This window comes from Biomphalaria glabrata, chromosome 2 (genome assembly GCF_947242115.1).
Source record: "Biomphalaria glabrata chromosome 2, xgBioGlab47.1, whole genome shotgun sequence".
Taxonomy (NCBI): Eukaryota; Metazoa; Mollusca; class Gastropoda; family Planorbidae; genus Biomphalaria; species Biomphalaria glabrata.
This window is the reverse complement of record NC_074712.1, coordinates 14,601,666-14,627,069: the sequence shown is the minus strand read 5'-3', so window position 1 is coordinate 14,627,069 and position 25,404 is coordinate 14,601,666. Positions and strand designations below refer to the sequence as shown.

The following is a 25,404-nucleotide window of genomic DNA, read 5'->3' as shown; positions in this document are numbered from 1 at the left end:
TCTTGGGAGTTGGAAATAAGGCAATAGAGATATAAAGAAAGAGAGAAAGAGAACAAAAAGGAATAAAGAGAAGCGATTGACAGAAAAAAAAGAAAAAAGAAAAGAGAGACAGTAAAGTAAAAAAAAATGGACACTCAGCCAAGAAAAAGATTTCTGTTAAGAAAAACTGCCAAAATACTTTTAGTGAAATTTAACAAAGACAAAACTTATTTTATTTATTAGATTTATTAGTCCATTATGTTAATATAACTCTTCAGATATTACATAAGCACTTCAAATTCGAATACAAATACCAAGCCAGACTTGCTGTAGAGTCTATCATGAAGGTATAAAATAAAGCATTGAAATTCCAGAAAACAAAAATATAGCCAAAAAATAAGGTTTAATCTAAAGTTATAAATATTTTTAAATGAAACAATTTTATAAATTAAATACAATCGCTGGTTAAACATTGCCTTTACTTAGTTACAGTCGTAGGTTGAACACATGATACAATACAATCAATAAATTACACCTTGTAATTAGTAAATTACAGTTCAAAGTTAAACAGTCTTAAGTCAAAAACAGTCTCAGGTTTAACACACTCCATCGACCCTTTTATTAGTAAATCACAGTCTACGTTAATCACAGACTCAAGTCTAACGCAGTCTGGAGTTAAAAAAAAACAACAACAATCAATTGTTAAACATTGTCTCTAGTAAATTAAAATATAAAATTTAGCACAGTCTAATGTAAACATCATCTAAGGTTAAACACAGTCTCCAGTTAAACACAATCAGTTGTTAAACATTCTAAAAATTAAATTACATATTAAGTAAAAACTAAAAAATTTAAAGTTAAGCACAGTCCAAAACTAAACAGTCTATAAAGTTAAACAAAAACAGTCTATTGTTAAACAAAGTCTATTAGAAAACAAACAGAGTCTAAGGTTAAACACAATTTTCGTATATAGATAATTACAGCCTTAGCTTTCACACAGTCACTATCTAAAAACTTGCATTAGTTAAATATAGTCCTAAACAGTGTACTAGTTGAACGCAGTCCTCGCATTCTGTAGTCATTGATTTCGTTTAGCCCCACACTCTTCTTCTTAGTATCATCTTAGTGACTAGCTGAAGATGTCCACGCCTCAAGATGACCACTGTCCAGTGCTTTAATTGTATCCTTTCCAAGCGTAGGAGCAGACGACGCCCATTGTACTATAATCTGATACTGTCACTCTCCTGTCGCTTTCTGGAATCTTTCTTTTATCGGCTTTGGTCAGTCGATCCATCTGGTCAAGTGGTGAACAATTGGAAAGGAGGGGGGGGGGGGGAGGGCGGAAGAAAAAAATAAAAGAGTTACGTTCCTTGAAACAAAAACTGAGCACGGCTAATTCTAAATATAGAATGCTGCTAATCAAGCCATGTTTTGCCTAGTGCAGTAACGTGATCACATAAACTGTTTACATTATGTGACCCCCTCCCCACCCTTGTACTCATAAAGTGAACTAAAGCGTCCAATTAGTTTAGATAGTGTGACGCAGGTAATAATGTTTGGTAAAATTCTGCAATATCGGACGTAATGTTAGTGTATATTAACGAGCGGAGCCGGGGACATTGGAATTGGTCAAGAACAAACCGGAATCTTTTTTTTAAAAGATGGACTATTTTAAGAATAAAAATTAAAACCTAACTCTGTGTGATTAACCAAATCTAAAGAGAAAACAGATTCCATATCGAGCATAAAACTTATGGACCCAAAGTTAATAGTTCTCTGACAGTTCTCATTCCTTGGGAAGACCTAACAAAAACCTTCATGAATGCCCTTCATTATGATTATTGAGTACTTAGGATCAACTCGTATTTCCTTTGAACTATTTTTAACTATTAAGTCGTTTCGAGTCTAAATCTGAAGATAAAGAACGTGTTGACCTTTGAATAACGTTAACACGTTATTTTTACTATCAACTATTTTTGGATCTATATACTTTTTTTAGAACTATACTTTTCAAAACTATACTTTTTAAAACTATACTTTGTTGAAAAAGAATACATAAAGTAACGTTGTTATTTGAAACTATGCCTAGTTGAATTACATGTCAACTATAGATCTACAGAAATTATACTTTTTTAAACTATACTTTTAAAGCTATACTTTGTTGAATACGTTCAAAATATGCATAGTTGAATTACATCTAGAAAAGGTTTTTGAATGTATACAGGCAAGAGTAAGAGTCAACTTTAATCTCATTCATTAATTCTTGTTATCCACTTGGTCAGTGCCAGGCGTGTCGATTGTTTGACCAAGAGTGTCCGTGACAGATGGCTGACCAGGGTATGATTGAAATATAATGGATGGAGATGGTGAATATGACAAACAATGAGACGAGACAGGCATCAGTTTCGTCGTCAGCACCAGCAGACCAGATGTCTTGAAATAAGCGTGTTTGTATGTAGACCTCTAAACCTGTGATCGCCACTCTGGGTTCAGTAGGCTGGCGTAATTTTAATAACAATAGCTTATACACGGGGAAATATATCTCACAGTTGAGCTACCATATATTCTTTTATTAAATACTAGTCGACCGGCGGCATAGCATACGCCGCTATTTTGCAGGGCTGCACTTTCATGGAACCCGCTTTAATTCAAGGTGTATAAATTATTAAATTAAACCATTTATAACTTAAAACAGATTTCCCGATTTACCAGGAGCTCCTGGAAATCTCCCAAAACTGCAAAATATACGAAAAAGTGCTTAAAATATAGGGAAATACATAGAAAAAAAAAATCATTTTGGGGTGTCATTCAATATGGAAAACGTCAATCCTACGCTCTATTAATAAAAACGGCATTGTGCATTAGCCGTAATTGTGTAATCAGGTGAAAGAAGCTTCTCGCACCTCAAACTAATGAAGAATTACTTGAGGTCAACAATTGTCAAAGAAAGATTGAAACATTTGGTAATTCTTGCTATTGAGCGGGATCTATGTGGGAAACAGAATTATTATGATATACTGTATGACTTTGCTACACGCAAGGCTCGTAAAGTAATTCTGTACGTAGTAAAGAATGAATAAAATGCATAGACGAATTTATTTTCTAATACAAACTCTTAAATTTGACTTATTGTCCGCTTCCCTACCCAAACTTGGCCCCGCGAAATCCGTTTCGAATAGGGCCCCACAATGCTTAAGTCCGGCCCTGCTATTTAGTGTTTGTAAAATGTTTTACATGTTTCGGATGTTCCTTCAGAATTGACGATAGTTTACTTCCTAGTCCAAACCTCCCGCATGGGATGGGAGCGGGCAGGGTTTGACAGTCCAGCGCGCAGCCATCCGTAGCGAGCTGTGAAAACGTGTTCTCCCCCCCCCCCCTTTTCTTGTTTTTTTTTCGTGGGGTGACTATCCGCAGAAATAAGAGAGTGATCTTTCCTTTACTTCTTGTTTGACCTGTTTAGGGAAGAAGAGAATTATATATATAGATAGATTGTTAAAAACCACCGATGGTAGAGTATTAACTATCTAGTGCTTTGGATTTAGATCTATGTCAAATATAGCGACTATTCTCTTCAATTTATGTTTTATTTTGTCACGAAAATAAGAGTAGAGTGTAAAAATTGGGTTTACCCGGTTTGTTAAAAAAGTTTTGTTCTTCAATAGAGACGATTTTAGTTGTTTTTTTTAAATTTATTTTAGGACCTTCCGTTTGTTGGAGGACATTAACAGTACACTACGGTCTCCGCTATGATAAAAGGAACTTTGAAGCCAGTTTTTATCAAGATTGGTCAAACGATTTTGATTTCTATGCGGAACATACATACACACATACATACACCTTACCTTTAATTCTATATATTTTAGATAAACACAAACACAGAAAGAAATTATGTACATGCACCTATACACACATACGATAATGACCCAGGCGAAACCTGATTGCAAGCAAATTGTTCAATTTGCTTTGGCCACTATCGATTAAGTGATTTGAGTTCGATTGATTGTTCTCTTTCGCACCACCATAGTTAAAGCTCGATATATTGACATTACAGACCGAACTGATCGTTCAATGAGACTAACAAGTAACAGGTAAAACCTCGGCTCTTAAGTTGACCTCTTGTGGTAGTGGACAAACATACGTCCGAATATCATGTGCGGTCAAGCTTCGTGAAATCTAAAAAAAAAAGGTCATTTTCGGACCTAACGGTCCATGATACAAGGGATGAAAGGTCATTTTTTTAATTTTTTTTTTGCTATGTTGGACAACTAGAGTGTCATGCAGCCAGCACAACGACCAACGACCTTTACGTTCTCCTTCTCATTTATCGTCAGGTGTCCACTAGAGTTGGATGGATTCATGACGACTTCAGGACCCCGAGGTTTAAACAGTCATCGATCAATGGAGTTTCAGATCGTGATCTTTTGGTTAGGAAGTGAAGCCGTGTTACCACTTGCTCAAAGTCTGCTCAGAATGGCGTCAAGCTGGAATCCTCTTTCAGGCTTGTTTTTTTTTTCGGATTTTAGACTGACCTTAAGATAATCCATGAGCTATTACCTGAAAGATCTCATCCAATCGACAATTAGTTTGAAATAACAATTAAATGGGTGTCTCTAACTTCGCGTTTCATTCGAGATCAATATATTACAAAGTCATTAATAGACGATTGAAATACATGTGTAAGTAACGTCTGTATTATATAAGATAAGATGTGTGGTCTAATTAACGACAACTAATTATAAACATTCACTGGAAGTCTAGTTTACGTGGTAAAAGCTTCTACATAATGGCTGCTATTAAACAAAATAATTAATTACCAGTAATTAATTGTCTCATTGGTAAATGTCTTTTTTTTTATTAATTCATGTCTTGTCTATGTCAACGAATAATTGTGCAAAGTTTCAACTTGATCCGAGAATGGGTGTGAGAGAAATAACGTGTACACATTTTTTACCAGACAGTTAGACAGAGTGAGTTGATAGAAGCTTTGTAGTGAAAAGAGAGCTACTTGGAAAGATTTCAAAATAAATATAAAAAAAATAAAATTTGCAAGATCGTTGTTGCCAAATAAATGAATATGTTGAGCTTTAGCGAAAGGTCTAGAGACATGTACCGCTACAGGGCTGAAAAGTCCAAACAAGTATTACAGAGTTTTTTGAAGCACTTCGCCTATGAGTACTTTCTGTTCTGGCCTATTAGTACTTTCTGTTCTGGCCTATTAGTACTTTCTGTTCTGGCCTATGAGTACTTTCTGTTCTGGCCTATGAGTACTTTCTGTTCTGGCCTATGAGTACTTTCTGTTCTGGCCTATGAGTACTTTCTGTTCTGGCCTATGAGTACTTTCTGTTCTGGCCTATGAGTACTTTCTGTTCTGGCATATGAGTACTTTCTGTTCTGGCCTATGAGTACTTTCTGTTCTGGCCTATGAGTACTTTCTGTTCTGGCCTATGAGTACTTTCTGTTCTGGCCTATGAGTACTTTCTGTTCTGGCCTATGAGTACTTTCTGTTCTGGCCTATGAGTACTTTCTGTTCTGGCCTATGAGTACTTTCTGTTCTGGCCTATGAGTACTTTCTGTTCTGGCCTATGAGTACTTTCTGTTCTGGTCTATGAGTACTTTCTGTTCTGGCCTATGAGTACTTTCTGTTCTGGCCTATGAGTACTTTCTGTTCTGGCCTATGAGTACTTTCTGTTCTGGCCTATGAGTACTTTCTGTTCTGGCCTATGAGTACTTTCTGTTCTGTACACCGGAGACAGCAAAAAGCTTTGCCATTTACGAACCAAACCAAATGTATGAAAATCTCGAATATTTTAACAAAATGTCTGGATTGCTGTTTCCACTTACCATAGCTTTCACTTCCTCTTGGCTAATCTTTTTCTGCGGTCTGTGGTAGTATGGCTGTTTGGCAGGTGGCACCACGGCCAGTCTGTTGACTGTCTGCTCAATCTCATACTCGGTCATTCTCTGATAGCCCAGTCCAAACTCTGGCTTTAGTATGGTGCCCCACGCCTGCTTGCTGCTCTTGGGCCGCACAGATGACCTGATGCTGGTCATGGTTTGTCACCCTAGAATGTCCTGCTTAGAGTACAGAGTTTTTTTAAAGGAGGTTGAAACATAGAGAATATGTTGGTCAAGTAATGTCATGACACTCACATTCAGTTACAACTGCTTAGAAGTTGGCCTAATAATGTCATGACATTCAAAGCCAAATATAACTGATTAAAAGTAAAGTTAATAATGTCATGACATTCAAAGCCAAATATAACTGATTAAAAGTAAAGTTAATAATGTCATGACATTCAAAGCCAAATATAACTGATTAAAAGTAAAGTTAATAATGTCATGACATTCAAAGCCAAATATAACTGATTAAAAGTGAAGTTAATAATGTCATGACATTCAAAGCCAAATATAACTGATTAAAAGTGAAGTTAATAATGTCATGACATTCAAAGCCAAATATAACTGATTACAAGTTGGCCTAATAATGTCATAACCAGTGGCGTAGCTAGGATAGGGGAGGGGGGAAGAATTTGAAAATCCCCTGGGCCCTCACTTGAGGGTGCCCCCCAAATGAGTGTTCGAAATAGTTTTTTACATTAAATTTTAAATATTACGCAAAAAGCAGGGGCCCACAAAGAGGTCAAGACCCAGGCACCCCAGGTGATAGCGAATTCCTAGCTACGCCACTAGTCATGACACACGATTTGAGTTACAACTGCTTAGGAGCTGACCTTATTATGTCATGACACACGATTTGAGTTACAACTGCTTAGGAGCTGACCTTATTATGTCATGACACACGATTTCAGTTACAACTGCTTAGGAGCTGACCTTATTATGTCATGACACACGATTTCAGTTACAACTGCTTAGGAGCTGACCTTATTATGTCATGACACACGATTTGAGTTACAACTGCTTAGGAGCTGACCTTATTATGTCATGACACACGATTTCAGTTACAACTGCTTAGGAGCTGACCTTATTATGTCATGACACACGATTTCAGTTACAACTGCTTAGGAGCTGACCTTATTATGTCATGACACACGATTTGAGTTACAACTGCTTAGGAGCTGACCTTATTATGTCATGACACACGATTTGAGTTACAACTGCTTAGGAGCTGACCTTATTATGTCATGACACACGATTTGAGTTACAACTGCTTAGGAGCTGACCTTATTATGTCATGACACACGATTTCAGTTACAACTGCTTAGGAGCTGACCTTATTATGTCATGACACACGATTTCAGTTACAACTGCTTAGGAGCTGACCTTATTATGTCATGACACTCGATTTCAGTTACAACTGCTTAGGAGCTGACCTTATTATGTCATGACACTCGATTTCAGTTACAACTGCTTAGGAGCTGACCTTATTATGTCATGACACTCGATTTCAGTTACAACTGCTTAGGAGCTGACCTTATTATGTCATGACACACGATGCTTTTAGACTTCTTAAACGTAAACTTTGGATGGTTCCTATTAACAAACGAATGCCTTATTTTATGTTTTAAATACTTTTACTGCTAGCATGACCCACCGTCTACTCCCGTTGATTTGTTTCGGATCATCTGCTCCTTTCTTTTTAGCCACTACGACCCCATGACTCTTCGATTGTGATTTATTTTGACATTGCGTCCAAGTCACTCAAATATCTCAGAAACAGAGGCTAATCTAATCACCATTTTCTAGCATTGAATCAGGGACGTAGCTAGGAATTTTCCTTTGCTTGGGTGCCCGGGTGGCTTGACTTCTTTGAGGTCCCCTGCATTTTGCGTAATATATAATTTTTTATATAAAAAAATAATGTGTGGGCCCCCCCCCCTCAAGTAGGGCCCAGAGAGGATTTTCAAATTCTCTCCTCCACATCCCCCACCCTAGCTACGCCACTGCATTGAATGCTGTCAAAAAAATCATTTTAAAAACATCTTTGACCTCAAGAAAATTCTCCTGTGACCTCGTTTTATGTTTTTGTTTCAGAAGTTCTCCAACTACCAAAGAACTCCTATAACTAAAGTGTATCTCAACTTTTCTTTATTACAACTAAATGTTCTTCTTCGCGGTGGCCGCCAAATGAATTTTGTTGCATCAGCCCAATAAGTTTTATATCGATTTTTTATTTCTCATTATTGTTATATTAAAGTCAGAAATATAAAACACATTTTTATACAAATGCGTAACATTTAACTTCTTACAGTTAAGACTTTTTGCTTTTATTTTTTGAAGTGCCCTTGTGGACTCAACGGACAATCTCGAAGTCACTGTTACGGCAATTACTTTTATTTATTTTTTGTTAAATTAAACATGACCAATGCTTAAAAAAATATATAAAATCTTATACGAAGTGCAATTGTATCAATTAGTTTGCATCAGCCATGTAATTAAATTTGTAATAGATCTAGACCAACCACAATAAATCTGTGTGTTGATAACATTAAACGAATTAGCACATAGCTCTAATGCTAGTTTGTAACTGACAGATCAGCTGTTTATTTAGGACGCCATTTAAGGTAACAACAACAGTTACAAGAGATGTTACTTCCAAACACTAAGTGGTACAACCTATAGAAAACACATTTCAACACTGTGAAATTAATAATAGTTTTAACAATAGTTTTTTGTTTAGCGCTATATCAGGCTTTTAGCTTTCTCAATACACTATGATCTATCACTGGTCTGGAGAAAGGAATATCTGGGTGAAATTTACACTAATCGATTTTATTATTTTAAAGCGTTTTTTTTTAAACAACTGGGAGAATGAGAAAACTTGAATTCAAACTCATGGATCAAGCCTCCTTGGGTCGACATGCTAACCACTCCACTACAATTGAATGAATCCAGGACAAGAGCATTTGTTCCACACGGTCAACGGACATTTAATGTTTATTTCAATTATTTATGCGTTTTTTGTTGTTGATTTTTTTTATCCATATAAGATGACATTGCCAAAAAACACACAAGACAAAACATTTAAGTTCCATGATTCTCACAACGATTCAGGTGAACACTGTTCAGACATTGTTCAGACATTGTTTATACTTCATGATCACTAGGTTGTCTATTTTGTGTCTGTTGTAGACACATGTACGTACACACGTACACACGTAACATACATGTGCTCACATGGCAAACAAACGAAAATCTTGAAATTGGGAGGATTTTTTTTTAAAGTAACTGTCTTTAGTTTCTATGGAAGCCCAAAACATCCGAGAAACATAATGCTTAATGTTCTTGTTAGTGCGTTTACCAGCTGACAAATCAGCCTGAATTTCTATTTTTAATGTTTTATGTCCAACATTGTATACTTAAAACTAGGCTAATCAATGCAAACAATGTTCCTGGACATCACTCAGCCATCACCACACTGTGGGTCAGTCGTGTGTTCTAAGCCATTTTATTTTTTTTTAAATGGTTTATTCAGGCTGAAAGGCTCAAATCTGTATTGATATACCGGTTATTTTAACATTTCCATTGGGCATATGAATAAAGGAACAATGTTACACATAATTAAATAGAATAAAACTACTTTTAAAAAATGGTCGGTATGTATTTACATAAATATGTGTGACTGGAATTATACCCTGTCAATCTATAAGCTATAGCGAACGTCGTACCTTTTAAAAACTCTTATTTTAACAATATCTCTATTCATGCTAGAACATGGAACCTGGTACCTGGAACCTAGAATCAGGACGCGGATTTCAAAAACGGCTCTAACGATTTTCCTAGAAACTTAAAATTTGATTTATAGTTGAGAAAAGAATTTCTAGCTTGTTGGCCGCATAGCTTGACGTTATAATTTTTAAAGTAAAAAAAAAAATTAATTTAATTAAATTTGGATCAAGAACTATGCCTAGGTTAGGTATATATCCTACATCGGTTTTGAAAGAACTAATTCGTTCTTGAAAGTTGGGTTCGGTTCGGTTCTGTCAGATTTGAGTTCAAGTTCGGTTCGGGTCGATGTCTTGTAAAGTTCGGGTTCGGTTCGATCAGACCTAAAGTTCAGCTTCGGTTCGATGTTATGAAATTAGGTAATAGCAAAAACTGTGCACATGTAATAATGTTCAATTCAATTCATTAGATAAAACAGTTATGTCGAACGTAAACAATTAGTTGGGCTATTTTAATTTCCGATACTCTTGTCACGAGCCACATGAAAATAGTAATACAAAAAACATTTTTTCAAATAATGCACTTTTATTAGAAAGACGTGGATATAGTGATATAGTGGATGTAGTGATATAGTGGATATAGTGATATAGTGGATGTAGTGATATAGTGGATGTAGTGATATAGTGGAGGTAGTGATATAGTGGATATAGTGATATAGTGGATGTAGTGATATAGTGGATATAGTGATATAGTGGAGGTAGTGATATAGTGGATATAGTGATATAGTGGATGTAGTGATATAGTGGAGGTAGTGATATAGTGGATATAGTGATATAGTGGATGTAGTGATATAGTGGATGTAGTGATATAGTGGATATAGTGATATAGTGGATGTAGTGATATAGTGGATGTAGTGATATAGTGGATATAGTGATATAGTGGATGTAGTGATATAGTGGAGGTAGTGATATAGTGGATATAGTGATATAGTGGATGTAGTGATATAGTGGATGTAGTGATATAGTGGATGTAGTGATATAGTGGATGTAGTGATATAGTGGATATAGTGATATAGTGGATGTAGTGATATAGTGGAGGTAGTGATATAGTGGATATAATGATATAGTGGATATAGTGATATAGTGGATGTAGTGATATAGTGGATGTAGTGATATAGTGGATATAGTGATATAGTGGATGTAATGATATAGTGGATGTAGTGATATAGTGGATATAGTGATATAGTGGATGTAGTAAATATATACATTCATGGGATGTAGGAAGTGTTTCCTAAACCAACTTCTGGGAATCCTGCTACACTATAGCTATTTCATACGAAATAAATTTGTTTTTATTGTTGTTAGCTTTGGGTTCCTTTAGATATGATGTAATTTTACTTTTAAAAGCCGGCCGAGTCCCTCATCAGTGAGAGGTCGTTAAATTGGTGCACTTGCTTACATTTCTCAGTCAAAACAAATAATTCAGTTTCATGTCTCATATAAAAAAAAAAGGTTTTAGAACCTTTGGTCTGCATAACCACCTCACTGTATTGGTCTACATAACCACCTAAATGTATTGGTCTGCATAACCACCTCACTGTATTGGTCTGCATATCCACCTCACTGTATTGGTCTACATAACCACCTCACTGTATTGGTCTGCATAACCACCTCACTGTATTGGTCTGCATAACCACCTCACTGTATTGGTCTGCATAACCACCTCACTGTATTGGTCTACATAACCACCTCACTGTATTGGTCTACATAACCAACTCAATGTATTGGTCTGCATAACCACCTCACTGTATTGGTCTGCATAACCAACTCACTGTATTGGTCTGCATAACCACCTCACTGTATTGGTCTACATAACCACCTCACTGTATTGGTCTACATAACCACCTCACTGTATTGGTCTACATAACCAACTCAATGTATTGGTCTGCATAACCACCTCACTGTATTGGTCTGCATAACCAACTCACTGTATTGGTCTGCATAACCACCTCACTGTATTGGTCTACATAACCACCTCACTGTATTGGTCTACATAACCACCTCACTGTATTGGTCTACATAACCACCTCACTGTATTGGTCTACATAACCAACTCACTTTATTGGTCTGCATAACCACCTCACTGTATTGGTCTACATAACCACCTAAATGTATTGGTCTGCATAACCACCTCACTGTATTGGTCTACATAACCACCTCACTGTATTGGTCTGCATAACCACCTCACTGTATTGGTCTACATAACCACCTCACTGTATTGGTCTGCATAACCACCTCACTGTATTGGTCTACATAACCATCTCACTGTATTGGTCTGCATAACCACCTCACTGTATTGGTGTACATAGCCACTTCACTATAAAACGTCTTCATATTTAAAGTCTATCTTTGTCAGAAAATTCTTCAAAGTCTTGTGGTTCAACGCGTGAAATGTTATACAAATTACACTGCTAAACATATCATCATATAGTTCTGATTTAATACCTTGCCACAATTCCGTTTGACTTGACAATTTTTCGAATAACTCTTGCTGCCAGTCCGCTATGGCACCAAGCCATACTTCTGGTGGTATCAGTAGTCACTCCCACAACTTTCTCCAAAAAAAAAAAACAATCAAGATTTCTTTGCACAGGAATTAGAGCCATTGTTGGTCCCATGCATGCGCTTCATAGCAACTTTCACTTCTGTTATTTTTAAATTGATTTCCGTAACGCGGATTAGTCAAGACTTGAACGGTATCAGATATGTCTGCGGCAATAGAAAACATTTAGAACTAAATATAGCTGTCAAATCATCTCTTTGACAACTAAGTTGTTAGTTTTCTTTTTTTTTTTTTAAGAATATGTAAACTCATTATTAAAATCAAGAGACAATGTTCTTATGTCAAGTCCTAAGTGTTCTATACTAGTAGTCTACATACTCTAAAAACATATCGTAACAGTGTGAGAAAGTTTACAAGGTAAAGACTGCATATAATTTATAACTCTAGCTAGTAGGGTTAACATGGTAGCGAAATAATGTAGCCTATTTCGAACTACGCTTGCGCTCACGTAACCAAAAGACTTGTACATAACTAACACTCAAGTTTCGGTAAGTCAATTATTTGGGTGATATTTAACACTATAATTATCACAACTTGTCAGACTAATAACCTGAAGATTATCTACCTTGTGCGACACTTACCTGCGCTAACCTTCAACGGTATACACCGCGGTAGCCACAATTTTGAAACTTAACACCGTGTAGGGAATACAGGCCCTTTTGCTAACGAAATGCTGAGACGTACTGAATAATCTCCCTTCACTTGGTTCTTCAATACTTAATCTCACTTCAAAACGGGTGACGTCACAACAGGTAAAACAACGCGTGGAAGGGAGAGCTCGATCGCAAAAAAAAAAAAAATCAATATCCTATAAACTATAACTATCGATTGTTGGCGGTGTTCCTGACATAATGTTCTATAGTGAGAGCCCATTGGTCGGACCTCATGTAGAACGATAGCTATAAAATATGTTTTATGTATGTGTATGTAGGAAATATATATAGGTTATGCATGTATATATGTATATCTAAAATAATTGTAATGGTAGATGTTTTTATTATTTAATTGTCCAATATGTTGGTAAGTTTTGGGTGATTCTCATCATATTTGTGTGTGTGTTTGTCTTGTAGGTTAAAATACAAAACAGTGCGAAGGGATTCTCTATAAAAATTAATAAAGAAGTGACCCAGTACCTCTGTAGTTAAATAACACTTGTCGATGAACAGACTAGCGTTCACGTAACCAGCTTTTTATTTTTTTTTAATACTGCTTGGGTCTTGAGACTTTTACAATAAGGTCCCTAAAGGTCTGATGAGGAAATACTCGACCTGTCGATCAAATTATATGTGAATGAAAGTGTCCGTCAAAGCAAACGGAGGCTGAAATGAGTCTAAATGTCTAGTTTTTAGTCAGGTCAAATAGCAAACTCTAGTACAGATTCGAACCTGCGACAGACGGTCCAGACTGTAAATGAAAATTTAAAATGTCGCGTTTGCTAAAACCAACCACATTCTTCCGTTGAGCAATTGGCTACAATTGTTAGTATACGTATATAACCATGTAACTTGTCAATGTCAAGGTCTTGAAGCGAACTTAGTGATGCAGTGGCCCTAACAAACTTGCTCTTGTACCATAGAACTGCACTGACACTAACAAACATATGTTGTTGTTTTATATATGCACTTCTAACATAGAACTACATTAGCCCTAAGAAACTTCTGTTGTTTTTTTATATGCCCATTTAACTGCACTAACAGCAGTTCTATAAGCCCTTGTACCATAGAACTGCACAAACATCTGTTTTATATGTTCTTATAGCAAAGAACAACAAACATATGATGACCTATAACCTCTACGTGAAAACACAAGAGATGAGGCCGGCTAGAGCCGCCGGACTGTCTCGGGGCGACTACCAACAACAAGGTCCAGTAATTGCACGATTACAGCCTGCTTGTTAACCTCGACAGATTAGTTACTGTAAGGTCCCTCCTTCTCTCCCCCTTGCTGCTTCCCTCCTGGCCGTTTTCCTTGTCCATGTCGTGGAGGGACAATCAGATCACGACCCTCTCCCCTTGAGGTACGCTGCGGAGCTGCTTCCGTCAAGGAGGGTGCCAAGATGACATTTGCCCCCATGTGACAACATTAAAGGCCTCGCCCATGTTTGCCCTGAACCCCCATTTTTCATGCCTCTTTCATCCCTCCTCCTCCCTGACTTAAGACGTAGCAAGCATAATGTTGTTTCGATGGAAGGAAACCCATTGCTTGATGCCTTGAACATTGACTAAGTGACCAAACCCCAGGAAAGAATACTTAGTATGCCTGAATTCCCGAAATCGCGTGCTTTGTTGCTTTGTTGCTTTGTTGCTTTGTTGCTTTGTTGCACTCCTCAGCGTTTTGCTTTGAATTTTTTTTTTTGTCTAGCTCCTTCAACATTTGTCTCATGTCCCCCCCCCCCCCCCCACCATTTTACCCTTTTCCTTACCATTGTCATCAAAGACTCTATTAAAGGATACCGGAGTGAAAGAACTAGAGACAGACAGACAGACAGACATAATATCTGTCCTTGTAATGAGACAGACGTAAAGTCACTCAAGTAGCAAGGAAGCGTCTTCGAAACGAAACTAAATTTCACCCGATCGAGCTCCGGGGCTAATGAGCAGAAATTGGCAGCCAAAGAACGGAGGACGCACGCTGTACCCCCCTCCCTCCACCCCACCCCTCCCGTTCCACTTCTCCCGCTACACTTACTTAAAGGAAACCGCTGACATGGGCAATAGACTTCCGTTTCAAGAAGGGGAGAGAAGAGAATCCATACAGGTTTTCGAGACGATTGGATATATTGTGCCGGGCGAAACAGACCGCTCGAAGTCGGCTCGTCTTGACTATTGAAATGCAGGGAGCGGCTCGAGAATCTAGCTAAATACTGAAATTGGAGGGAAAGGGGGGCGAGGGGTGAATGAGTAAAGAGAATCATCAGACCCTTGCCGTCTGCCCGGGTGTCACTCAACCAATCAGGTAGGGGACGTGAAGGAACTGCTAAACCTGTAGACAGCATCTCCCATCAGACCTAACGAATCGACGTGTTTAGTGTGAGTTGATGCTTCGTTCCCTTACCCAGTCACACACACACACACACGCACTCTCATTCTCTACCAAACACATACACACCCACATGATGCTCACTCACACCCTCACATCTAGCACACATATCGAGCGCTCACGCACACACACACACACACATACACCCAGCCTTAAGGGCCCTTGCGTTGGTTGGCAGGACACAACTTGATTCAAATGACATTACACGGGTCTGTTGACGAGGTTACTGGGCCTGATGACACTGGCTAATGTCATGGTCCTGGCACTGACAGTAGTGGTTGGCCTGGCATAAAAATAGAGCTGTGAGAAAATGTTGTAATGTCACGAAGCTATGACGTGTGTCCCAGATTGGCATGCATGTCATAAATATAGAGACTTAATGATTGAATGAATACTATTGAAGCTGAATCCAGTTTCTACTGATAAAAACAAAAATGAAATATTAATCGGGCCTACAGTTTCCTCTGTAGATGTGAACAAAGGGAAACAATGATCATCTTCATACCATAGAATTAGCGATGAATCGTTAGCGATAGTGATTTATTAGCTATAATTGTTTTTAGCAAAAGGATTTATTCCCAAACAACGATTTGTTTGCAATGATTATAAGTTAGCGATTGCTAATTTTTAGCTTTAGAGATATTATTAACTATAATATCGTACTATAGGTAATGATGAAGTAGCGATGATGATTTGCTTGGATATTCATTTATTGCCATATTGAATGTTAGCAATAGTGATGTACTAGCAATCGTAATTTGTTAGCATTAGTAATTTATATACAATAGTGAACATTGTTAGCAATAGTTATCTATTAGCACGATTATTAGTTGACTCCTTGTAACTCCTTGTAAATTATGTCTGTCTGTCTGTCACGTTTACATCTTTAAAAAGCTAAAACAAAAACGGGTTTGAAAATCTAATTACGCAATCACCTGTAGCGTACTCCAAATGTGTATGTGTAATGGTTAACTTGTTGTTTCTTTCTAGTGAACTATTGTATTTTTTAAGATTATATAAACAAACTGTAGTTTTTTTTAATACCAAAACATGTGCACCATTTTTAAAAGGAGATTTCATCTTAGTAACACTAATATTACTAATTGATTATACACTACCTCTATAATACATTGTAGCATGGGCGTAGCCAGGAATTTTTTTCGGGGGGGGTTTTGGGGGGGATTCCCCCCCCCCTCCCCCCCCCCCCCCCCCGGCGCGAAAAATAATTATTTATATATATATATATATATATATATATATATATATATATATATATATATGAGTGTGTGTGCGTACATAATTAATCTTTATTACATTCTGACCCTTTCGGAAGACGTTTATTATGCCCTAGAATAGATTCTTCCTGGAATTAGTGGAAAACTTGTTGACTCCCCGCCCTTGCTAGCAAGGGGGTCTGGGGGAGCTCTTAGTGCTCCCCCAGCGCCGAGCACTATTTCTGGTATTGAAAGCCAATAAAATGCATATTCTGAGGTATCTACAGTGCATTATCTTGCTATTAAAAAGTTTTATTTCAAAAACCTAATGTGCTATTCTTACTGACTTAGACCCTCTCGCGCCGTTCGGCGCATTTTCTGACAAGCTGTTTCCGCAACTCTTATTTTGCGTAATTCATTTTGTCGGCCCGCAAAACCTCATGCGACGCTGTCACAACCTTACTAAGGGTTCGACTCACAGTTCGGGATATGATTTCTTTGATTTAGACCCGATCTCTATAACTGACTCCTAAAATCTGCCTTAGCCATTTTTGTTGAGCCACATTTAGTGTTTTTCAATTTTGGCAGAAGACTACTCACACTTTATTAATGGAGCCCAAGCCACTGGTAGAAATTTGTAACCTTTTTTGACTACGCTCTTGGAATTATATGCCTGTATTTCGCTTTAGATTGTATATCGAAAAGGAAAGTTTTTTCGTCAAAATCATCTGTTGAGGGGTTTTAAACTAAAAAATCTCTGGAGTTGTTTTGTTTTTTTTTTTAATTCAAAACCCCATTTAGCTACGATCAAAGAATTTGGTGACTGTAGTTTGCTTAAAAAAAAATATTGAAGAGAGAGGTTTTCTACTCTTAAACGCTCTGTAGGGGAATTTTAAACTCAAAACCATCTGGAGGGGTTTTAAACTTTAAAGAAAAAGCCATCTGGAGGAGGGGGATTTAAACTCAAAACCCCCTTTGGCTATGCTCATAGCATTTTGAGTGCGTAATTTGCTTTTTTTTTTAATATTGAAGAGGTAGTTTTCAGCTTCAAACCCCGCTGGCAGGGGGTTTTAAACTCGAAACCCCTTTGGCTACGCTAATAGATTTTTTGTGTGTAATTTGCTTTTTTTTATATTGAATAGGTACTTTTTAGCTTCAAACCCCAACTGGAGGGGTGGGGTTTAAACTCAAAACCCCTTTGGCTACGCTCATAGAATTTTGAGTGTGTAATTTGCTTTTTTTTATAATGGAGAAGGGGGTTATCGTAAATTTTGGAGGGGGTTTTAAAATCAAAATCTTCCTTAACTGTGCTGATGGAATTTGGGGATTGTTGTTTGCATTTTTTGTTTTCTTTTATAGAAGAGGGGGATTTAACTGCAAAAAGCTCTGGTAGGGAGTTTGAAACTCAAAACCCAATGGTAGAGGGATTTGTATCACAAAACCCCCTGTTAGGGTTTTTTTAAATCTCAAAACCCCCTGGTAGGGGGTTTTAAACTCAAAACCCCCTGGTAGAGGGTTTTTAACTCAAAACCCCCTCGGCTGTGCTGTGGTAAGTGATGATTTAGTATTAAAATCTCACCTAAAATAAACAAAATGAATAAAAATTCAGTCACTTAATTCCGTTCCCCTAGCGGGGGGGGGGGGATTTAATTTCGGAGGGGGGAGGGGTTGAACCCCAAACCCCCCCCCCCTGGCTACGCCCATGCATTGTAGTATATTTCTGACAATAATCTAAAATATAAAATTCTTGGTCCTGACCACTCATAATCACTAATTCTCCCGCTTACCGTGAAAAATAAAGTACGAAAATTTAACCTGTTCTTAATTAACTAAGCCATTTTCAAGATCGAAACCGCATCGATTCAATTTCTTATTCGCACTACCAACTATGTCTTTGAAGGCCAGCATGGATGGCTGCCTGGTCGTGCGGTTTGCGCGCTGGACTGTCGTTCGGATTTATCGACGGTCGAGGGTTCAAACCCTGCCCGCTGCCATCCCCCGTCGTCCTGCGCGAGGTTTGGACTAGGAAGTAAACTATCTTCAACTCTGAAGGAACATCCGAAACATGTAAAACATTTTACAAACATTTTAATGTCCAAAGTGTAAAACAATAATTCCTTCTGCTTTAATTACTTATTAACACTCATTTGGTACTTAACTTAATTTCGTTTCATTTTTTTCTAGTTTTGTGGGGTCTGTCTGTCCGTCCATCTGTCCGTCCGTCCATCTGTCCGTCCGTCCGTCCCGTTTAGATAGCAGAAAGAAGAAAAGATATTGAAAATTCAATAACATAATATTTTAGATATTACAAAGTTCTGAACAAACAGCAAATATATGTTTTACGTCTTTTTATTTATAATTTTTTTGGCTTGTCAGGAGCTTAATGTGTTATTGTAATGTTTGGAATGCGTCAATACGACAACAAGACACACACAACTATTATACTCTTTCATTGTTATACCAATTAACATTTTTCTATGTCAAAGTAATTAATTGCTTTTAGTCTAAAGCTAAAATTAAAAACGAAATGGAGCATTATAACCAAGTGCTCTTTTAATTAGGGCGTCGAACGCACGTACCATGCAGGGGAAGGAATCATATATTAATATTAAATGGGAGGTAGCTGAATGACAGAAAGTTATGGAAAGAAAAAAAAAATGGGAACTAAAAACTGTTGACCTAAACGAAGCAAGTGGAAGCCATGTTTAATCACCGAACAAGGCAAACTGAAGGCAGGTTCAACTATATTGGAGGGGGAGAAAGAATTATTAACAAACTGACAAGGGGGATAATTCGCCTCTCGAGTTATAGCTGCACGTTATAAGATCAAGGGGGAGACAAACAAAAGAAAAAAAGCGTTTCGGTACATTTGAGTCAAGAACATGCACTCGTGCTTTGACAAGTTGACATGAGAGTGACATTCTCTTAGTAGTCTGACCCGAACGTAGAGTGCAGTACATGCAGATGACCTCCTCGTTGGAAATGATTTTTTTTTCTTTGGATTCTTACATAGCTTCTATCAGCTCACTCTGGTCTGGGGCAAATCTTGCACACGTTAGTTCTTCCTTTAAACATGCTCGGATCAAGTTGAAACTCTCCACAATTTGTGTTTTTGTCTTTTTTTGTTTTTGTTTTTGTCTTTAACAACGCATGAGTCATTGGAAATTGAATACTCCACTATTTGATCAATTAGTCGTAATCAGTTAATTTTGTTTTCTACAGAGACAGTACTAGATAAGGGATAATAAGCCTTACGTAGAGAATAAGGTCGTTGAGTAAAAATTTGAAATTAACAAAAGATAACAATAAATATTTTGTATGAGTACTTGGATAGCACAGTGGCTACTCCACATACCAAAATAAAAGAGATTCGGGACCTCTAGTTCGAATACAGAATCAGTAACGTTTTTAAAAATAGAGTTTTGAAAAGGCAGCACCGAAAACTTCTTCCAAATCCCCCCCTTCCAAAATAGCTCACAAAAGAGATTATCCATAGGTCACTGAAAGTTGTGCAAAACAAAAACAATAAAGAATATTTCCAATCGCACGCCTTTCTTAAAAAATAATCGACCCTGTTGCGGCAAGTAAACATTATATATATATATATATATATATATATATATATATATATAGGCTATATATATACTAGACATATGTTACCCGCGACCCGCGGGTCTTTATTTACGCATTACTGTCGATATAGTCACAATTAAACGAAATAATAATGTAATAAGTAAAGCGAATGTGTCAATGTAAAAAATAGTGTGAATGAAGCTATCAAATAAAAACAGCTAATAGGCTTAAATCCATTTTTCCAATTTAAAACATTTGCTTGTAGACCTACATATATTTGATTAAAATGTGAGATGAATAGACTTAATTTTGTATGTTCATGTGTTACAGTATAAAGTAGATCTTGAGGTAGACATAGATCTAAATCTACACTAATCTAGAGTTAAAAATTGGCTTTTATAGAGTTCATTCTGTGTTGCGCATGCGTGACCTTTTTTCATGAATGAATATAGGCCTATCTCAACACAGCTACGCAGCTTTAGCGAACAGTGAACGAATGTATTAACAAGGTTACAAAGACAGTTTGTGTGGAAACACAAATTTAAAATCGGCCCCCGAATTGGTCCACCCAGGCAGGTTTTAATATTTTCAGACATAACATCCAAATGAAATTATATCAAAGACAAATGAGAGATAAGAATGGAGAAAGAAGGTTGACAGATCTTGTGTAGTGCCCCAACGGTCCAGCAGATCAAAGGATAGGTGCAAGTTAATGCAAAGCTAGATGTGAACCTGGCCTAACTAGTTCCCCTTTCAAACCTTGTGGTCTATAGGGCAGATGATGTAAAGTTCATCTGTTTTTGTGGCCTACGGTTAATGAGGGTGTCATGTAGCCAGCACAACGACCAACCGTCTTTACTTTTCCTCAACTAATGTCAGGTACCCATTAGAGCTGGGTAGACTCAGAGGCGCCCAAGGATTCCGAAGTTGAAAATCCCAGTCTTCACTAGGATTCGAATTCGGGACCCTCGGTTCGGAAGCTAAGCTCTTTACTGTGCCTCTCCTGGTCTTCACTTGATGTAATTGTTTTGAAAATGCTTCATCTCTTATTCGAATTATCATGAGACCTCGGCGCTTATTAAATTTATGTAGAAAATGGAGTTTATAAGATTACTATTCGTTCTAAATTAGGTTTTACTTAAAATGCATACTAATTAGCTTTTTTTCTTTGAAAAACTGCTTGCATAACTGATTTTAAAAATTAGATTTTTCGCTTTCAGGAAAAAAAATAGTAGCCGTTGCATCAGAACTTTGAATGGTCTAGAATATTGTGATGTCGGATTTTCAATATTTTTTCTAGTTTACGAGATCTAAACGGGACGGACGGACAGACGGACAGACGAACAGACATTTCGCACAAAACTAATAGCGTCTTTTCCCCTTTCGGGGGCCGCTAAAAATGCTTTAGAAAAACAAATTTGAATGTTAAATTGATTAAAATATCAAATGAATGGACAATAATTAGTATGTTTATATGTTAAAGCACAAAACTATCTTTGCGAAAAGAAGTTTTATCATCTTAGAGTTCAGTAAGAGTTTTAGACCTAGGCCTAGGAATACACTCAGTAGAGAGATGTGTTAATGTGTAACCAATCGGTAATGTCTAATGAAAGAATGTTCGCCAGGAAATCTGTAGTCACAGATATCAGGAACTAATTTATGTAAAAAATGCTTTTGAAACACAAAATTGAAGGTTAATTTTATTATATAATGAAATCAATGGATCTTCTTTTGTATTTTCATGTGTCAAAGTAAAAAACTATGTGCGCAAAGTGTATTTCTTAAAATTAGATCTAGGTCTAAATCCTTTCGATCTTTTCTCATGTCAACATTGTTAACCATGGCCTAGATCCATAAAATACTATAGCTGTAATAGAGTCGGACAACTTTTTTTTTTTTTTAGGGTCCTAAGTTTGTTTTAGGGCTACAATACATACACTACGGTCTAAATTAGTACCCAAGGAACATTCCTGCCTAGTTTTATCAAGATTGGTCAAGCGGTTTTGATGTCTATAAGTAACATACATACATACATACATACATACACCTCACATTCTACTTTATAATATATATATATATATATATATATATATATATATATATATATATATATATATATATATATATATATATACCAGTTGCATTCAAATTAAAAAAAAAAAAAAGAAGTTACAAAAGTTAATTTTCTATAAAAGAGGTAACGAAGAGGTTACGAAACTTATGTAATATAAATCACAGACCTATATATCTATAATTTCTATATATGTATGCGATTTGTATATACAATTTATTTAGATAGTTGCTGTAATCATTATTACACACCAAGTATGGAAACATAGAAATACCCAGGTGCGTATCAAATACTTAATTTACGTACACATTATGTGCAAGAAAGCCTTTATAAGGCAATAATGAAATAAAAATTATATCTTATCTTATATATTACAGACGATACTTCGTATCTACATCTATATCTATATTCATATACTACAGTAGATGTTAATTTTGCCTGTATGGAATGTGTTTGAGCTTCTTACTTACACATAGCACATTATATTATATTATTATAAATCTAAGACAGACATCTCAACGACAAACGATTACAAGACATAGATTTAATATCAGATTAAACACAATGATAAATTCGATAATTTGCTTTTATAAAAAACAGCCTATTTTTAGCTGACTTATCTAGCGTAGGTATAAGTCTAGAGCAGGAGGTGGCAAACCTTTTGGTTACATGCGCCTTTTTTTTTCACTTCTGAAACAGATGGGCCACTTCAAATTTGACAGGTTTCTGTCCCGTAAAGTATGGTCATTTGTACAGCTAGTTTGATATGCACATTAATGTTTAGTAGAAGAGGGGATTTTAGAAAAAAAAAACGCCAACATTTTTAGTTTGCCTTAATCATTTAAATTTATCATTTCTTTTGGACATATACACTGATTATAGTTTCTAAACACAGTTAGCAATTTTAAATTAAATTAGCTTTAGCAAGTTTTTAAAATTTGCTTTGCTTTCTCCAAATCTATAACATTAAGAGTTAATCTCGTGACCGCAGTTTATTTTGATCTTTTTCATGAATAAAAAGGCTTGACAGTTCCAGTAACTGTATCAGACATTGACGTCTTAGTTTACTTTGATTAACTTTATTTAATTGATGAATTCCTAGACATAAATTTGCTTCCTTAAATATGTATGACCATCTCGATTTTTTTTTAGAGTGACTTAAGGCAAATAAAGTCTTTTAAAAGGTTGAAATTGTCATGATTTCTAATAACTAAAAGCTTAAGTAGGTAACATAAAAAATGTCCAAGCATAACGAAATGAAAAAACATAATAACCATGCAATTGCACAATGCAAACAATTACATAAAATCAATGTGTGTTTTTGTTTTTTGGTCTGGTTAGTTTTATAAACATTTCGGTCAATTGGGGTCTCGTAATAGGTATTAAATTAAATTCCTGTGAGTTTCTTTTATTTATTTTTTTTATAAAATTGGTTATCTTTATCTTGTTTTTTTCGTGGTGAAATGCATCATTTGATATTGTGCAATGCGCCACTTTTGGCACATGCACCATATGTTGGCTACCCCTGGTCTACAGTCATGTCCTTGTCTCGTTCAGAGCCATGCGATAATGTGCACTCTAAGCACCGGTGCAGAACAAAGTTAAAAAAAAAATAGTATCTGCGCTATTGTCGCAATTTTTTTAGACGCGCCATTTTGTTGGGTAACCCAATTTTAGCTATATATGTATCTTAAAAGAAGATTAAATGGTCAGTGCTATTTATTAGTAGCAAGTCCGCTTCTGTCAGACAGATAACTAAGGTATAAAGACACTTCATCAAAGGGAAGGAACTCTTCTCAATGCCTGAAGAGGTTGGCTAATCAGCAACACCTCAGTGTGAAAGTCCTCATTAACCATTATTTAATAGCATCCATTTTGGGGGGGGGGGAGGGGCATTGCTTTTTGAGTCATTGCAAAGCCACTCTTGTTGTAGCGGGGTCGGAAGTAGAGACCCCAGAGGAATTCCTTTGTATTTCCACAATGTATTGCAACAAAACCTCAGGTACACTCGTGGCAGATTGGACAAGGGTTAGCAAGCATTTGGTTTTACTACGTGTCATGTCCTCAGTACTTTGGAAGCTCATTTTCTTTTTTATTTTCATTTCTTATTATGAATGTTTCAATAATGGATGCCACGGTGAGGGTGTGGAAATATTATTATGTTGCCAGCTTTTTTTTCTAAAACTCTAAATTCATATGTTGACGCCGATCTATTCAACATGTCTATAGCATTTTACGTCTCGAGAGACTATCTTTTCCCTTTGTAACTTCTTGTGCGACTAAAGAGTCCAATCCTTGATACACAGTTGCGGTTAAAGGTTGGCATCTGTAATCACCATGCGCCGTTGCATTTTCACCCGTCCTTCTACTACTGTTGTGTACGGCACGTACAATCCGGGACCGTTCCTTTACGCTCGCTCTTCACGTGGAATGGGTTGCCTGAGCTAGCCTGGAAAACCAGTGACTTAGCAGAATTTAGGTCATTAGTTAATATGCATGACTAAATGCATGACGCGTAGGACGTAATCATCTTCTTTTTTTTAACTAACGTCTGTATAAAATAAGATAAGATATATAATTAAAATATGACGGCAAAATACGAAATAAAGTTATTAAATGAATCCACAACAAAAGTATTGGAGTGAAGAACAATGTAGGCCTACAACTGTCAACTGACTTTGTTCCTTTCCATTAAATATAGTTAGATCTAATTTAAGGTCTAGAAAAGTTCAGAATTTACGTAAATCAAAATCTCTGTTTATTTTTAGCACCCCTTTTGACTTGTATCTGGAATAAGAGTGTTACCAAGCGAGTTCCGTTGTTATTAGCGACAAGTGACCTGTTTAATTACGTGACAACGACAAACTCTACATAGGTTCTAACATCAACAAAAAAACTTAGGCCAATAAAAGCGCTTTGTGTTTTATATGCAAAGTGTATGTAAGAATTGTTTCTTTCGCGGGATGCTGGGACTATTAAAGAACGGGCTGAGAACCGCTGACCTAATATCCTTCCTTCCACTATACAAGTTATTAAGGTCTATTTGCTTTTGTTCCCAGCAAACAAGATCGCTGTATGGTTGGTCAGGGAGTCTGTGGTTTGTAGCTCAAATGAAGTCAAACAGAAAAGACATTTTTCTAACGTCATTATCTTGTGCACCTAACTCAATTTGTACCTCCTCATCAGAATGCATCACGTGAGCAGGGGCGTAGGTTGTCAAAGGAGGGGGGGAGGGAGACTCACATTCTAATTGTACACCACAAAAAAAAAGTGTAGACATTT

General features: G+C 36.6%; 1 protein-coding gene across 4 annotated transcripts in view; it reads right to left on the bottom strand.

Annotated features, from left to right (window-relative positions):
* Positions 1-204: 204 nt before the first annotated feature.
* The window catches only part of LOC106080048 (uncharacterized), a 31,408-nt gene continuing 6,208 nt past the window's right edge, over positions 205-25,404 (bottom strand). The window contains exons 1-3 of one of the 4 annotated variants that reach the window (XM_013241336.2): positions 12,807-12,956; positions 5,821-6,051; positions 205-1,273 (exon numbers count right to left, since the gene is read on the bottom strand). In XM_013241336.2, coding sequence (XP_013096790.1) covers positions 1,154-1,273; positions 5,821-6,030 — 330 coding nt within the window. In that variant the 5' untranslated portion in view covers positions 6,031-6,051; positions 12,807-12,956 and the 3' untranslated portion in view covers positions 205-1,153. Of the gene's footprint in view, positions 1,274-5,820; positions 6,055-12,806; positions 12,957-25,404 lie in introns of those variants that run through there. The other 3 variants (XM_013241337.2, XM_056019296.1, XM_056019295.1) reach the window with 3 other exon arrangements.